Raw genomic sequence first — 17,099 nt, forward strand, 5'->3', positions numbered from 1 at the left:
TCTCTTCCATCTGGCTCACCTGAGTTGCATCCTTTGTGAGACATTGGTAATCGAGCAGGTAAATGGTTTTCCCGAGTTCCGTGAGCCGCTCTAGCAAAGAAATCAAGCCCTCGGAGGGCCTTGAGAAAGAGGTGCTGGGAACCTCCAACTTAGAGCAGCTGGTCAGAAGTACAGGAGACAACCTGGATTGGCTTCTGAGGTTATGGGGGCGCAGAAGGGCCGTCTTGGGGGGACTGGGTCCTTCACCTGTGGGACCGGACGCCAGCTCCAGGCAGATGGTATTGAAACGGAGCTAAATCGTAGGACACCCAGCACCAGCCAGAGGAGCGCAGAATGGCTCGGTGTGGGGAAAATCCCCACATGTCTGGTCTCAGAAGTATTGTGTGAGAGCAAAGGAGAAGCAGGGCATCTTTCCCTCTTAAGAGACTCCTTCACCTTCCAAAGAAATGCCTTTATTTATTTACAGGGCTTAGGAAAGGGGAAAAAAGCTCTAAAAAAAGGAAGTTTCAAAATAGGCCCAGGTGCAGTGAGTATCTGGCAGGGTCCAGGTTGCAGTCTTTTGTGCCTACTGGTGCTCACTTCCAGGTTGTGAGGACAGTTCTTCCCGAGTCTCGTGATCGGCCCCCTTTGGGCCCCAGTGATTGGCCCTGTCGACTTCTCAGGTCAGCCCCATCACCCTGCGCCAGCTCTTCATCATAGCTAGAAACAGAGGAACAGCTTCAGGATTTGGCCAAGCAGGGCCACAGAGCCGTAGTGTGGCAAATCCCACGTCGCCCAGGGAAGCAGCCTGCCCCCCCGCCCCCTGCATGTGTCCAGCCTGCCAGCCCCCCAAACCCTGCCTGAGGCCACAGGGCATAGGTACAGCCTTGTTAAATTACTTCTGTGAACTGTCCCCGGCTCCTGCAGTTGACATTTTATGAAAGCTTCCTACCAGATGGAAGTCGGCAGTGACCCCAAAGGAAACACGAATGGGACACCAGGGAGGTGAGGGAGAAGACTGAAGTCTGGAAATACTTTTATACACAGCATCTGTGGGCAGGTATGAGTGACCCCATTTCAGATGGGGAACGGGGTGTGAATGACCCCCCCCGGGGTGAGGGGACCAGGACAGGGCGGGCAGTTCACCCCACAAGAAAGGCCAGATCCAGCCTCCACCAGCTGAGACCTACCCGGCCCCTCCCCCATAACATTTTCGCGCCAGGCCTGTGCGGTGTGAAAGCATGACCCTGTGTGGGAAAGAGAGCCTGGGCTTTTGCCTCAGAAAGGACAGAGCTGAAACCTCGGGCGCCCCTGACCGGTTAGAACATCTGGGTGTCCCTGGCCGCTCCCGCCACGGTGAGCCCCTCTTAGGGGGTCCATGAGGCTGGAGAAATGGCACCGCACCACCCGCAGGGCCTGGCAGGCACAGCCTCTGGCGATGGGGTCTCCTATCCCCAAGGTGACTTCCCATCACCCTCCTGACTGACCCCCTACTTCCTATCTGAGACTTGGGAGAGGTTTACTCAGTGTCCTAAGGGCTGTGGGATCAAGTAAAACCCAAGACTTCAGATTCCTAATTGGGACCTTTTCACCCTGTGGATCAGGAGTGTGAAAAGCATTTCTGTTCCCTATTAAACCTCCTTCCTAGATATCCTTTGGGGGCCACGCCCTGACTGGGGATCCTCTGTTATAAGTGGACGTTCATGTCATATGCAAAAGGTACGAAGATGCTCAGTTATGTTGCTTTAGCTGAGTTTTGCTGACTTCTGGAAAAGGGGTATTTCTGTTCCACGTTTATTCCCAGAATCAGAATCTGCAGGTTGTGAGTGGTGTGGGAGAGAAGCTTCTGAAGCTGAAGAACATATTTTCTGCGTTGTGCTTCTGCTGGGAAACGGGGGGCCGAAAGGGAAGGCAAGGAGGAAGAAGGCTGGTTTGTTGACTGTTATCCACACGACAGACACTACGGGGTTTCCCTCTGCTGGAATGGGATCAGGGCAACAAGGTAGGGCCCTCCTCTCCCCCATCTCCTTAGGGAGAGATGATGCTGGAGGGAGGACTCCCCAGGAACACTGGAGGTTCTGCCTGGGGGGGCCCCTCCCCACCCCAAGGACTGCTAGAGCCCCTGGACTCCCTGTTCACATGTTAGCACCACCCCCATTAGCACTCTGTTGCTGGTTCTGTGTCTACATCGCTGACCTAAGGACTGCAGTGACCCCATTTGTCTGGTTCACAGTTGCCCCCAGCACCTCATTCCTGGGTGGGTGTGCACTAAGAATCTACTGAATGATGGGGGGCAGGGGGGGGAAGGACCACACAGGGGTTACCAGTCTCACTGTGCATGTGGCAAGCAGCTGACATCTGGGACACGCTATTCCCAGGGGTGGTGCTAATGTGGAGGAGAATCAGGCAGATGGTCTTCTAGGGCCCCTTCTCATTCTAGCAGGCTTCTCTCCTGCTAGAATGACAAGCAGATTGCAGTAACTGGCAGGGTTCAGATGGTAGTGTTTTTTATTTATTTATTTATTTATTTATTTATTTATTAATAAAGATTTATTTATTGAGACGCCTGGGTGGCTCAGTTGGCGTCTGCCTTCGGCTCAGGTCATGACCCCAGGGTCCTGGGATCGAGCCCCGCATCAGGCTCCTTGCTCAGCGGGGAGCCTGCTTCTCCCTCTCCCTCTGCCTCTCCCCCTGCTCATGCTCTCTCTCTCTCTCTCTCTGTATCTCGGCTTCTCCCTCTGCCTGCCGCTCCCCCTGCTTGTGCGCACTCTCTGACAAATAAATAAAATCTTTAAAAAAAGATTGATTTATTTAGAGAGGGAGAGTGAGTGGAGGGAGAGGCAGAGGGAGAGAGAGAATCTCAAGCCAACTCTGTGCTAAGCACAGAGCCGGGTGCGGGGCTCCATCTCACAACCCTGAAATATGACCTGAGCCGAAATCAGGAGTTGGATGCTTAACTGACTGCCACCCAGGCGCCCCTGGACAGTAGGGTTTTAAAGGCTGGACAGCACCTTCAGACCTGGGCCCTGGAGGCTGCAGGACAGAAGGCCAGGCCTCGGGGCTTGAAGGCCAGCACAGCGATCAGGGCAACAGGAGTGCCTCCTTCTGGGGGCCCGCACCAGCGGCTGACCTCGGGCAGCGAACTGGCAGCCTGGCTCGCTGCTCTTGCTATGGCACATTCTGGAGACCGCTGTGAGCGCCCCACGGGAGGCAGGGCACCTGACGCGGTAGAAAGTCAGGGCCCTCCCTCCCTGCGCAGCCAGCTAGTGCTGCAAGAGGCCGTGGCTGTCAGCCAGCGGGATTCCTGACCGTGAGGTCATCCGAAGCGCTAGGGAGGAGGCCTGCATGGAAGCGCCTGGAAGCTCTGCGCTGGAGCCTTCCTGACTCACAGGAGCGGGCAGAGGGCGGCTGAGTGGGGGAGGGGGGTGTGTGTGTCACCTTTCTGTCTCGTCAACTAACAGCAGTCAGGCTCTGACCTCTGGGTCTTTAACCGGAAGTGGAGTGTCTGCCGCCCTCCCTCAAGGGCCCCAGGGGCTCCCGACTGCCCAGCCTGCCACCACCCTGGCTGGATGAAGACAGATCCACCAAGTCCCTCACGCTCCTGGCAGGAGGCAGGACTCCTCCACATACTCCGCCCCCCTCTGCCTCAGAGGCCGTCAGGGCTCAGCCCGTCTCCTGCACATCACCCTGCCCCTCCCCCGCTGCCACCCCCAGAGGCTCCGGACACGCCCCAGTCTGACCACCCCCAAGCTCTTCCTCTGCGCACTCAGAACTCGCCCGTCGCCAGCAAACCCCCGAGTCTCCACCTCATCTTGGAACGTCCCCTGCACCTTCCTGCGCTAAAACCCGGCTCTCCCTGAAGACACTGCTTCCCTGCAGCCCCTCCAGTGGGGGTGCTTTCTCTCCTACCCATCATGCCCCTGGGCCTGGAGGGGGCCCCCCCCCCCCCCCCGGTCTCCAAAACCTCTTTCCCAGGTCAGCAGAATCCACCGCCCGCCGTGGGCAGTTAGCTGTAACCTAATTCCTTACCATTCAGGCCCGCGGCTCACAAGTGCTGGCCGCTGCAATGACCAAACAGGAGACCCCAATTCCCTGACCCTGTGCCCCCCCGTGACCTCGTCCTCCTCCCCAGCTCAGGCCCGTTCCCACGGCCCCCGACCTTGTCACATCCAGCAACCCTGCAAAGCCCGGACTGCTGACACTCCCTCTGACCTCTGCCTCTTCTTCCCCAGCTCGCTTTGCTGGTGCCCCAACCCCAACAGCCCGCAACCCCCAGGACCTCCGGTGCCCTCCCACCCCCTCGCACTGTCCTCCTCTCTCGCCCTCCTCCGTGCCCGACCAGCCCGAGCGCTGGTCACTTCGCGCCCTCTGCTTACCCTGCGCTTAGCCCACTTAACCACTGACCGTGGCTGGAGGAAACCACCCACCACGCTGAGTGGTCACGCCTGCAGCTCCCCACCACCGCCCCCGGAGGCCCCCACGCTTCCCTTCTGAGTTGACCCTCCACCCTCCCCAGTGCTGCACACACACCAAGGCCACGCCCGGCGGAGGCGGGGAGGGGGTCAGCCGTGGGCTCTGGAACCGGGTCCCCACGCCAGCAGCGCCGGCCAGCCGCGGTCCTGGGACCTGTGTGCAGCACGGGACCTTCACTACAAGTGTCTTCCTTTGTTCTCTTGGGACGTTACACGCACATTTTTACTTTTACAGAAGGACTAACGTGACCCTTACACATGTCCCGCTTCCAGTCCGGGGCACTATTTTCCTCTTTCCTCCAGCTCCCCTTCCACACCTCACAGCCCACGGTAGCCGCATCCACGCGGACAAGCTAACGCGCATCCCTCGCGTGCCCTTTTCTGCAATGTGCTTTCCTCCCTCGGCCTCCCAGGCCCCACCAGAGCTCCTGGGCCACCCTCTATTCCACGGTTTGAACCAACGGTACGTCGCTCAACCACTGCCCCCAGCAGGCTCTCACGCTGCTCCCACTTCCTGCCGCCGCCAACAGGCCACTGTACCTCTCTAAACCTTGTTTCCGCTTGCGTGAGACGGGGCTAATGACAATACTGACCTCAGGGGGTCGCTGGGGAAATGAGGCACTCAGCACAGTTCCGGGCACGTGGGCAGCCCTCAGCTCATGAGATCATCATGAGCATTCTCGTCTTCCCAACTCCGGAAGACTGCTTGCATTAGCGATCTCCCACCTGCTCCCACCTGCCCCAGCGGCTCGCGTGGTGCCCAGCAGTTGGCAAACACATCATCAATACTGATCAAGTAAAAGACCCAGACAAAGGCCTAGTTTAAGACCCGTTTTTCCACTACAACATGATCTATCCTGTAACATCATTAATAAATGAAATGCTCAGCCCAAACAAGGCAAGTCCACACACATGCAGACAATCCAAGTTGGGTCCTGACTCCCCTCAATCTGAAACACACAAGGACGGCTGCCCAGTCTGCACACAAACTTACAGAATTTCGTAATTGCCGAGGACTTCCTTCGGGGGTGACTTGTTCCATTTACAGTCTGGAATCTCGCCATTAGGGACTGCAATATTGAGGGTGTCGTTGATCAGGTTATACTTAAGGATTCGGTCGTTGGCAGTGCTGGAAGTGAGAGACGGGGACGCATTCACCTACGAGAGGAAAGGAACCGTGTTGCTCACTTGGATCACAGATTCCTGTGGTGTGAACACACGCACTGCTGAGGAAAACGCCCACTACCACACACTGTAAGTCAAGCTGTCGTTTCATACTGCTCATATCTAATATCGTCTGGGACTTTGTATAGGAAGCATTTTAGGATCTGCTTCCATTAGCTATTAGATGAAATATAAATAGTATTGAAAACAGGTTGGGATTATGATCTGCAAATCACTTATCACACAAATAAAAATGTTAAGTGAAGGGGCGCCTGGGTGGCTCAGTTGGTTAAGCGTCCGCCTTCGGCTCAGATCGTGATCCTGGGGTCCTGGGATCGAGCCCCACATTGGGCTCCCTGCTCAGCGGGAAGTCTGCCTCTCCCTGTGCCCCTCCATCTGCTCGTGTCTTCTCTCTCTCGCAAATAAATAAAATCTTTAGAAAAAAAATGTTAAGTGAATGTAGATCATAAGCATAACTTCAGTGTCTACCTATGTGATGAGCTCTGTCCAAAGTATTGAAAGCCCCCCCGCCCCAAGCTCTGCTAGAATCAGTGAACCAAATCACCCTGACCAAGCAGCATTGTGGGGTTGAAAAAGTAATGCCCCCCACCTTTAAGTAATCTCTATACCCAACATGGGGCTCAAACTCATGACCCCGAGATCAAGAGGTGGATGCTCTACCGACTGAGCCAGCCAGGCGTCCCCAGTGGGCCCCTTTTTGGCAAAGAGAGTAATACCTCACCAACAAAGCAATATTCTGCCAAATGAGAAACCCATCTGAAAGACAGAAAGTTAGTCCCATAAGGCCCCCGAGGAGCTAAGCAATGTCAAAAGTCCACAGGTTAAAATGCAGTCATTGGCTGTGTGGAGCGTCCCACAGGCCCCGAGTCACCACCTATTTACTCTTACTTTAGGCACAGTTGTAATGATCTTGGTTAGCTGTTTCCTCAGGCTGTGGGAGGGTGGAGGCAGCAAGTGTTCAAGTTGTTTAGGTTTCTCCCAAACAGCCAGACTGTCTCTATGCTGCTAGCAAGGTAGTTAATGCTCAGCAGTAAAAGGTACTGTATGAACCCCAGGCGCCCTTGGAATTACTACGCTAGCATATCATAATGCCAGGATTATTATAAATATGCTAAGATTAAGATCTGTCATTATGTTAGAAGTATTATTCACAATTAAGATCTAGCACATCAAGGAAAGTTTGACTTCCATTCAAGTTACTCTGTTTAAAATGGAAAAAAACACGCTGTAGCACAATGGATAGTGTACTGGACTTGTAAAATGGAAAAAGAGAATGCATAAATATTTTATATATGCATCTGCAGATTTCTCTATATACCTACATATATCTCCATGCATGCACGCACACGTACACACACCCACACACACACACGCGCAGCTTTGGCAGTATAAGAAGTAACCTGGAAAATACTGTTCTGGAACAGTTTGTTCTCTGATGACTTGGCTCTCCCAGCAGCTTCCTGTAAGGGCTCCCCGTGAATTTCCCTACAAGTTGTGACCACTCACAACTTCCTTTTGAGACTCCGCTTTCCTGGCTCAAGATGGGACTGAGCTAAAAGGCTTGAGCCGTCCACCTCCACCGGTGCTCAGAGGCACACGCAGGGAAATGAACCAACAGAACAGACGGCCCGCATTGTCATGGCGTGTCCGACCCTGTGTCCCCTGAGGCCCGAGCTCCTCCGTCTGGCCACAAAGCCAAGCGGGGCAACCCCAGCAAGGCAGGCTCTGGGCCTCGGGCACGTACGCCAGGGCCACTGTGGCTGAGCCAGCATCACCCAGGCCTGTCACCAGAGAAAGGGTGTGAGCACCTAGGCCAGCCACCGCTGCATCCCGCCCATGCCTGGAAACAGGCAGATGAATCCACTCCCAGACTACGCCTTGGTCGGAAAAAGATAACATCCCTTATCTCTGGACCGTATGCTAACACCTCCCACAGGCTTCCGGGTCTGGGAGATCCTTTCCTGAATGGGAACAATGTCCCCATGAGGACAGGGCAGGGCCTCCTGGGCACGATGCTTCTGGAAGCACCCGGGAGCACCAGGGCACCGAGCTCGTCCGGACGAGGGAAGCCGGCTCCGTGGGCTGGACTCGCAGGCGAGAGATCGGGAGCGTGCTCACTGTTCAGCAGCAAGCTTGTCGCACCTGACTATCTGTCCCTGTTACATCTCATCGGCCGAATCTGCCCCAGTCCTGCCGAGCCTGAGGCAGGGCAGGGGCAGCAGGGTGGGCGAGCAGCCCCACAGGCTGCAGCAGCACGGTTACCTCAATCAGCCAGGGCTTCAGCTTGTCGTCGATGATGATGTCGTACCCATAGCACTCGAAGCAGTGTTTGTCATTGTTCATCACCGGCTGCAAGAGAGTAAGTGGCGGCTTGGACGGTGGTCTCAGCAGGGCCCGGCCGACACCACCACCTCGGAGGCGCGGGCGGCCGGGCGGCGGGACCTCCTGGCCGTGTGGGGTGCTGGCGTGTGGGGGTCTCACTGCCAAGACCAGCGCGCCCCACCTCCACCCCTGGTGCTTCCCTCCATCCCTCCTGGTTCCTCCTCCTCCTCGGCTCAGACATGGAAACTTCCCTCAGCCTCCAAGGGGACATCACGAAGCGATCACCGGGGTCTCCGGGCCTCACTCATCCGAGGCCTGATCAGAGCAGCAGCATCTCTGTCCGCATGGGACTGTCCTCGGAGCAGACCGAAGTCCTGCTCCTCAGCCGGCACACAGAGTGAAGGCCTATGCAGCCTGTCATCACAAACAGACACTGTCCACCAGGCTGCTAGGCCCTTCTCGGGCCCTTAAGGATGCGGGATGCCAGGTCAACCTCCGTTCTCTGTGACAAGAGTCAATCCATTTACTGACAATTTTTGGATTTTCTTTTAATGTTCAATTCCACTTCATAAACTGTTCTCCAGGTACGTAAAAAAAACCCTGCTAGCCACTCACAATGCACATTCCCAGGCCCTGCCCAGGCTACGTGGATCAAAACCCGTGGGAAGGCCCAGCAAGCAGCCACGTCACACGCACCCTGGGGCCCCTCGTGCACCCCACAGTGAGTGAAGCTCACAGACACGACAGACACGACAGTGAGGCCTTTTTACACATTAGTGGGTGTGTGGACTCTCTTCAAACACTGGACTTAGGCCTGAAACTCCTGAGGGGAGACAGCCCAGTCCAGGCTTACCCACTGGAGGAAAACCAGGTTGGGGGGTAGGGAGGTGGGGGAGGCGGCCGAGAATTAGGGGCTGATTTTCCAAGGGAGTCATGGAACTGCATCTCCCCGGAGAGCCTGGGGTCCTACCCCCAGCCCCTGCCCACACCATTGTCCCAGCAGCCTCTGCAGGACAGGAAGTTGATAACTCTCCAACCCCCCCACCCTACCGTCTCCCGATTTCACGGAGAAGGCCTCCGAGGCTCCGAGAGGCTGGGCATACACTCTCCACAGGACTTGCTGCCTACTCCCAGGGCCAGGCCAAGTGCCCTCAGGTCCCATAGCCAGTGGGCCAGTCTGTTGGGAGCCCCCTCGGCAGGCCTGGGCCCCAGAGCCTGTCCCTGCACTTCCTCGCTCCAGGGCTGAGCCTCCATTTTGCTTATGAGTCACAGGGTGATGAGCATCTGGGAGCCCACATATTAAGCTCTGAACACAGTGGCCCACATGCTGGTGGCCTGGTGTTTATTTCTTTCCTTTCCCTCAAAAAGAGATGCCCGCCTGCTTTGGAACAGTAAAACAAAACACAAGCAAAAACTGCAAACCAGCCAACAAACAGCAGACTTGAGGCAACAAGCGGAGAGGTGGGTGTCTGGATGTCCATGATGTCACAGAACAGGAGGCCTAAACCCGAGGAGGCCACCGTGAGCCATCTCTGACCGTCTGCTCGTGCCGAAGTGAGCCTCCTCCATCCACTGGCACAGAAGAGCTGCTGGTGACCCCAGCAGGACTCGTCTGGCACCTGGCACGCCCTGGGTAGCACCCAGCTGGAAGCCGGCCCCACTACCTCCCCGAAACTGCCCTGGCCTCTGGCAGATACGTGGACATGAGGGAGGTGAGCCCGTAAAGACAAGTATTTGTGGCAAAAGAACAAGCATCCCCTGCCGCCCACACTCAGTGGCTCTGCTCACAGGCCCCAGCCCAGCTCCGCCCCCCCCAGGCACTCACCGCCACGGCCTTCAGCGACTGCACGATGATCCAGTGGATCTCGTCGAACAGCTTGCCGGTCACCTCCTTGCCTCGGGTGCTCTCCAGGTAGAGCCGCAGGTTGCTCACGGTCCACTTGCCCCCGTGGATGTGGTTGTAGTCTTCCTGGTGTGGGAAAGGGCACAGGGCTCCAGGCAATGCACCCTGAGGAATCTAGCACCTGCTCTTTCCCCCTAGAATGTGTGCTGGGGCCCCCTATACGGGTATGTTTTAAAATACTCACCTCTAGTAGTAACATTCACACTTAGTAATTCACCACCCGCAATGCATGCTGTGGAGTGTCACCCAGACCCCAGCTTCCAGCCCAGACATCTCTGGGAGCTGCCCTTGGCTAACAGAGCAGCCCAGTCCAAGGTCATGCCCACCCTGGCAGCCTGCAGCCTGTTACAGGCTGATGCCAGGGTCCCTCGGTCCCTGATCCATCCTGGGTGACTCTGCAGGACCACCCAGCTCCAGGCACCCTGCCGCTGTTGCGTCCCAGCTCGACCTTCCCTCTGCCCTGTCTGGGACCCCCCCCACCGTTGCCCCAGCAGACCCCCTGCGCACTCATCTCTGCCTGTGAGTCTGCTCTCAGAGAAGCCACACGCGGTACTGGGCACCGTAGTCCAAGAGCACCACACACGCAAGTCCTCACAATGTCCCATCCGTGGGTAAGAGACTTGGGCTCAGAGGGGTCATATGACCTGCCCGAGCTTCTACCCGGGCCACGAGGGAGCTGGGACCCGAGCCCGGCTTTCTCACCCTCATCCACGGCTCTTTCTAGTCCTCTGACCCTAAACATTGACTCTCTACCCAATGCTCTCTTTTGGAGGCAAAAGTTAGAAAATCCTGAAGTACATCAGGAGGTTATGAGACCAGGCTTCGTTTTCCTAAGTATAAAGATGAGAAGTGGGAACTAAGGGGTGCCTGGGTCACTCAGTCGGTTAAGCGTCTGCCTTTGGCTCGGGTCATGATCCCAGGGTCCTGGGATCGAGCCCCGCATTGGGCTCCCTCCTCCGCAGGAAGCCTGCTTCTCCCTCTCCCACTCCCCCTGCTTGTGTTCCCTGTCTCGCTGTGTATCTCTCTGTTAAATAAATGAATAAAATCTTTAAAAAAAAAAGAAAGAAAGAAACAATACACATGTGTAGATATAAACAGCAGGAAACGTCTCCTGCTTTTTGGACTGTAGGAACATTATTTTATCAGATATATTTCAGAATACCTTATCAATCAATTTGCAAACACTGCGCACATCAGGATGCACCCCTGCTCTTTCCATCCCCTTCTCTGCCTGCTGGATCCATCTGCCTCCTAGTGGGCCTCTCCCACACACCTGAGCCCCTACCGCAGCCCCAAGGCCTCCCTCATCATCCGTCCTTTGCCATCTGCCTCCCCTGCTGGTCCCTGAGTTTCCTGAGGGTGGGGATGCCCCTTCGCAGTCTCTGACCCAGGCACCGGGCTATGCCCTGCGCCCAGGGACACTGGGTAGATGTGCCCAACAGACACTTTAACATCTCAGTGTCCAGTACAACATCTGTCCTTCAGGCAAGCCTAATGAGAGCCATGTGAGGCTTCTACTCGGGACTGAAACTTAGGTTTCTCTGAGTAAGCACTTTCTCATGTTAACAAGCGAAGCATTCACAAATAGAACCCAAAGAAAGCACAGAGCCTTCTGGTGCATTGCAGAGATGCCAAGCTAAAAGGCCTGCCTTCTGCTCTCTCCTTCCACGGATTTAAAAAAAAAAAATGGTTTCTGTTTCTTATTGATGAAATAGTGACTCAGCTGACTGGTGTCCTGAGAAGGCCTATAGAATGGAGCCCTCCCAATTTCAGTGTGGCTTCCCAGCACCCACCCTCCCCCGCCCCCTGGCAGCTCGGCAGGCCAACATGCTCAGGGACACCAAGCGGACTCAGGTCGGCACTGTCATCTCCCAGCCCACACCCAGACCTCACTAACTGGGCTACTTGGCGACAAAGGGCCTGATGTCATTGCTCAGCTTTCTCCAAATGGCTGGTAAGTTTGGTGCTGCGTCCCGTGACAGCTCATTTTCCCAATTCTTATGAATAAGCTTCTGGCCAAGCCATCCTTGCTCCTCCCACCTTGAACGTGTAACAGTGGTGCTCGCCAGTCTGCTCTCAGGGGAACCTGCTGGGCAGTGAATCAGGGTCGGCCTCACACAGAAGACTGTCGAGGCGCTCAGTAAATGGTGACCAGCAAGGTAATTCCAGGGCTGCCGTTTGCAGACGAGGCGGCCCAGGGAGGCCGGGGTGACTTGCCCAAGTTACACGGAGGGTAAGGGATGGACAGGGGATGGAGCCCAAGCTGGTGTGACCAAACCCTTCAGTAGGTTGCTCAAAAAAAGCTTGTTTTCTATCAACACTTACCCTCTTTCCACTCAAATTACATTTAAAAAAGGACCAAGGTACTCAAGGCTTCCAATCAAGCAAGGCCCAAACAGAAGAACCTCTCATAAAGAAATGAGACCTTCCGAACATTTTTGTTAGGACCAGAGTAAAGCCCCAAAGCCCACACAGAATCTACGACGTCCTGCGTCTGGGCCCTCACTGGCCTCACCAGGTACCCGACTCCACCACCATCGCTCTGGGGGTTCCGGCCACCCTGGCCTGCTCACAGCCGCTGCAGTGCTCCTTCCTGCCACGGGGCCCCGGCACACGCTGTACCCTCCGCCCAAACACCCTTTCCTGGCCTGGGTAATCCCCGCTTACACTTCGGGTCTCTGCTCGAGCACCACTCCACTTCTGCACCGACGTCTTCTCCAGCCCCCTGGACGAGGGACCCCTTCATCCCATGCTCTTCTAGATGTGCGCTCCCTAGCCTCAGAGCTCGCACCTCGGTTTGTGATGACACATTCCCCGACACCTATCTTTCCCCGACAGGCCTAGGCTCCCTGAGGAGGGACCAAGCCAGTTTCTGGCCATCGGTGTAGCCCCGGCACTCAGCAGGGCACCAACCCAGACAGGTGCTCAGCGAGTCATGCGTCCTCCCACCACTCCCACGAGGGAGTGACATTATCTCCTTTTACAAGCAAGAAACCCACGCTAGGCTCGGAGAGTCAAATTAACTTGCCCCAGGTCACGGAGCCAGAATGCACGGCTTGACCCCGGGGCTTTCCTTCTCCCCAAGCCACCCCCCCTGAGGCCAGCCTCACTGATGTGTTGGGGCAGCCGTGCCAGAGACTGGAGGCCCCCACTCCTCCTGAGTGCCAGGGCGTCTGGAATTCCACTCCTGTAGCCGCCTGCCCTCTCACACAAATAGAATGAAACCCACCAAAAGGGTCCATTTCCTTCAGCTCGACGGAAGGGACGCACTTACCCCATGTTTCTGAATGGCCACGTTGGTAAGGTGAACGAACATGTTGTCCAGCTCACTGGTGCTCGGGGTGTACTTCACCGTGCAGAAGCGGCAAAACCCGAGCTTATACCTACGCGGGAAGTTAGATCACTTCAACGCTCGGAGGAGAAGCATAAAGAAAATACAACACTCAGGGGCCGCCTGGGTGGCTCAGTCGGTAAAGCGTCCGCCTTCGGCCCAAGTTGTGATCTCGGGGTCCTGGGATCGAGCCCCACATCGGGCTCCCTGCTCAGCGGGGAGCCTGCTTCTCCCTCTGCCCCTGCTTGTGCTCTCACTCTCAAATAAATTAAAAAAAAAAAAAAATATATATATATATATATAATACTTTGCTCTCTTAAAAGAGCCCCTTTTTTGGTTTTAAGCCTCTAAAAGAGCTGCTTTCTTACGTTTTTTTTTTTGTAACAGTCGTACTAAGATATAACTCCTATGCCACAGAACTCGTCCCCCTACAGTGCACAGCTAACTGCTTCTTGGTACCCCCAGAGGTGCGCAGTGACCACCACACTCGATTTCCCGTGTTCGTCGCCCCACAGAGAGAGCCTGTGACCATCAGCAGTCACTCCCCCCGCCAGGGCTGGGCCAACGCTCATCTACTTCCCGTCTCCGAAGAGCTGCTGCTCTGGGCGTGCCAAAGCGCGAGACAGAACCCCAGGGGCTCTCACATGTAACAGCGCAGCGGGCGGTACGTGGACACCAGAACGTACAGGCGCAGGTCAAACTTCCTCCCGCCGATGAGCAGCGGGTTGTTAATGTAGAGAGAGATCACGTAGGCTTCCTTAGTCGACTGTGTCACAAACCTAAACACGTCAGAGAAGGTCAAAGTTAGGTGGCAAAGACCAAAGGTTGGTAACAAGCCCTCTGCCTCTCATTAAGTGAGAGGCCGGTGTGTCGGGGAGAAAACGGGGGTCAGGTGGATCCATGGAGGAGCCCCCGAGCTGTGCCCCTGCCCCAGAGGACAGTGCCAGCAGTCTCTGGGAACCCATCAGGGACGTGCTCCCTGGGCCTGACCCACGTGGGGGTCAGCAGTGTGCACTCAGACTTAAGTGCTCTGCACGAGGAGAAGGTGACCCTGTCGCTCCTAGGAACCCTGACAGTGAGCCACCAGCCCTCCAGGAGAGACTCACAATCCAGCATCTCCGAGCGGTTCAGGACCCTCCGAGGCAGGGTGAGCCCCAGACAAAACAAACCCCCCTGGCCTGGTATCCTCAGTTCCAAGGAGCCCTCAAACCCCAGGCAGAGAGCTGACCTGACACCGCCCAGCGCCACCCCCTGCCACTGACCGCACACACTCCCATGTGCCTCTCACGGATTCACCTGTTCCATCCCCATCTTGCCCCCGTGAGGGTGGTGCTATTGGCATCCCCCATTTACCCGGATGAAGCATGTTAAAAGTCTACCAAAACAAAAGGTACTCAGGCAGTAAGTGTAGACAGGGATTCAAACCTACATACCCTGGGCCCAGATCTTAAGCAGATGCTTCACTGCCTCAGAAATACCAGGACTGAGCGGGTCTCACAGAAACTTCCAGAACAAAGAGCAGCCCACAAAGGTCCCCGCTCCTGGGACCGCATGCTGGTTCACACACCATTTTTCTTTGCAACTTGCCTCAGGTGGGATCCTACAGTCAATCACACGACTGCAGCCACAGAACCCTGCCACGGCGCCACGTGGCAAATGCCACACACCTACAAAAGCAAGCGAGGGTCCCCAAGCCCCGGCCAAGACTGACAGGTGGCCTGGAACTCCTAACTTGGAAGCCCCTGGGATGGGCGGGCCCTGCACTCACGAAGAAGTCTTGCTGTCCCGGGACCACTTTTTGATCTGTGAGAGCTTGTTGATCAGAAAGATGCCCTTCCCCTGGGCTTTGCCACAAGGTTTCATGATCCAGGTGCTGGAGGGGCTCTTTCTGAACTCCTCCACGAACAGATTGTAGTCAGCGGGCAGCATGTAGGTGACCGGAACAAAGTCTGAAAGGGGAAACAGAGGGGACAGCAGTGGGTGAGCCAGGCCAACATGGTCACGGGCAGGAGAACATGGCCACTGCTTTTTCTGAGGCTGCTTCACGCCACCCCCCTCCCCAAGCCAGTATCGAAAGGACTAGCCCCTCTGCCATTCAATTCGTGTACAATAATCTTATCACCTGTGTGCTAAGCACTTCACAAACCTTTAATCCCCACAGCACCCTGTGGGCTAGGTCCTGTTATTATCCCCATGTATCAGATGAGGAAACTGAGGCCCTGAGAGATTGGTTATCTAATTTTCCCGGGTATGTATAGGGATTCTGAAACTATCCGACAGTCCAGCTTCTACCACCAGACTGGATCAGGGACACACTTCTCCCTGGGAACCGCCAGATGCAGTGATGAGCCTGCATTACAAAATGCAGCTTGCAGTTCAGGAAGAGCACTGAGCTCTGAGTACTGAGGACGCGCTCTTCCTCATATGCACCATGTTCCCAAGGCGCTCCTAGAAACTCAGATCCAAACGTGAGCCCCCGCCCTGCCATTCTGGAGACACGTGGAATGAAAGAGGTGCCCAGACCAGCTGGCACAAGCATGTCACCATCTCGGTACCTGGTGTCACTAGTGAACTCAGGGCTGTGTTTGAAACATGGGGCCAGTGAGAAAGACACAAACCCAGATAGAGGTATTTCCCATTTTCGTCTTTTTCTGCTAGAGGACTCCCTTCCTTCTCCAGCTCCTTCCTGTATCTTTTAATATTCTTCACCATCAGGTCCTTCCGGGTCAGTTCGTAGTGGTTCGGAAAATGGTTGACTATTTGATCGTCTGAGAGCCGATAGCCAGTCTCGACACTAAAAACGTTTCGGATGGTTTGCACACTCATCCTAAAAGGGAAGCACAGAAGGGGCATGCAGAGCAATAGCTCAGAGCAGGTCCACGTGGTGGCAGTTCTCTCAAAAGCTGGTGACCGGAGGGGCTTACCTGTTTCCCCCAACCCCTGGCACTGGGCCAGGAGATGCCTGGCCCAGTGCAGCACAGGGCGGTGTCCAGTGACCAGCTGGGTTCTGGTCTCTGGACAGTTCTGAGTCTCTACAGTGGATGGTTTCACTCCCCAACACAGAATATATGCTCCATAAATGCTTATCGATTAAGGGTACCATTGATTGTGGATAACAAGCCAATGAAAGAGCCTCCTCCAGACTCTGAAATCAGGAAAATCATTTACACAATATCTTCACCCAAAGTCAAGGACAGGGACCGCTTTAAATCAAAATCACAGGGTGATTTGAGGGCCCTGGGTCAGTACTTCATATTCTTGCAGATGGGCTAGCACTCATAAATATAAAGGGGCGCCTGGGTGGCTCAGTCGTTAAGCATCTGCCTTTGGCTCAGGTCATGATCTCGGGGTCCTGGGATCGAGGCCCATGTCGGGCTCTCTGCTCAGTAGAGAGCCTGCTTCTCCCTCTCCCACTCCCCCTGCTTGTGTTCCCCCTCTCGCTGTGTCTTTCTTTGTCAAATAAATAAAATCTTAAAAAAAAAAAATTTGTCAGACAACTTGGGAAATGTGAGCATGGATTAATATTTGATGATACTCAGAAATGACTTTTTTTTTAGTTGTGATAACAGTATAAAGTAGGATATCATATAACATAAAAAAGGTCCTTAGCAATTAGAGATTCTGATAGGAATGTTTTGGGTGGGACGTTGTATCTGGAAATCGCTCCCAAATAAGCTGGTGCTGGTGCGCTTTTCTCTCTGCTTTTGCGGGTGGTCGAGCTCCTTCGTAAACATTTTAAAACTCCCATTATTCCAATGACCGTAGAATCAAAAGAAACCCTTTGGGCACTCATACAATTTCACAATATGTTTTTCTTTATATTTATTCTTTTTTTTTTTAAAGATTTTATTTATTTATTTGACAGAGAGAGACACAGCGAGAGAGGGAACACAAGCAGGGGGAGTGG

At 55.0% G+C, this 17,099-nt stretch overlaps 1 protein-coding gene across 4 annotated transcripts in view; it reads right to left on the reverse strand.

Annotated features, from left to right (window-relative positions):
* Nucleotides 1-449: 449 nt before the first annotated feature.
* Nucleotides 450-17,099, reverse strand: part of TTLL1 (tubulin tyrosine ligase like 1) — a 30,754-nt gene continuing 14,104 nt past the window's right edge. For 3 of the 4 annotated variants that reach the window (XM_032416776.1, XM_032416777.1, XM_032416778.1), the window contains 8 exons: nt 15,811-16,019; nt 14,961-15,141; nt 13,837-13,971; nt 13,136-13,244; nt 9,784-9,927; nt 7,899-7,985; nt 5,446-5,609; nt 450-699 (listed from right to left, as the gene is read on the reverse strand). In XM_032416776.1, coding sequence (XP_032272667.1) covers nt 576-699; nt 5,446-5,609; nt 7,899-7,985; nt 9,784-9,927; nt 13,136-13,244; nt 13,837-13,971; nt 14,961-15,141; nt 15,811-16,019 — 1,153 coding nt within the window. In that variant the 3' untranslated portion in view covers nt 450-575. The remainder of the gene's footprint in view (nt 700-5,445; nt 5,610-7,898; nt 7,986-9,783; nt 9,928-13,135; nt 13,245-13,836; nt 13,972-14,960; nt 15,142-15,810; nt 16,020-17,099) is intronic. The other variant, XM_032416779.1, reaches the window with a different exon arrangement.

Source organism: Phoca vitulina, unplaced genomic scaffold (genome assembly GCF_004348235.1).
Source record: "Phoca vitulina isolate PV1807 unplaced genomic scaffold, GSC_HSeal_1.0 scaffold19, whole genome shotgun sequence".
Lineage (NCBI taxonomy): Eukaryota > Metazoa > Chordata > Mammalia > Carnivora > Phocidae > Phoca > Phoca vitulina.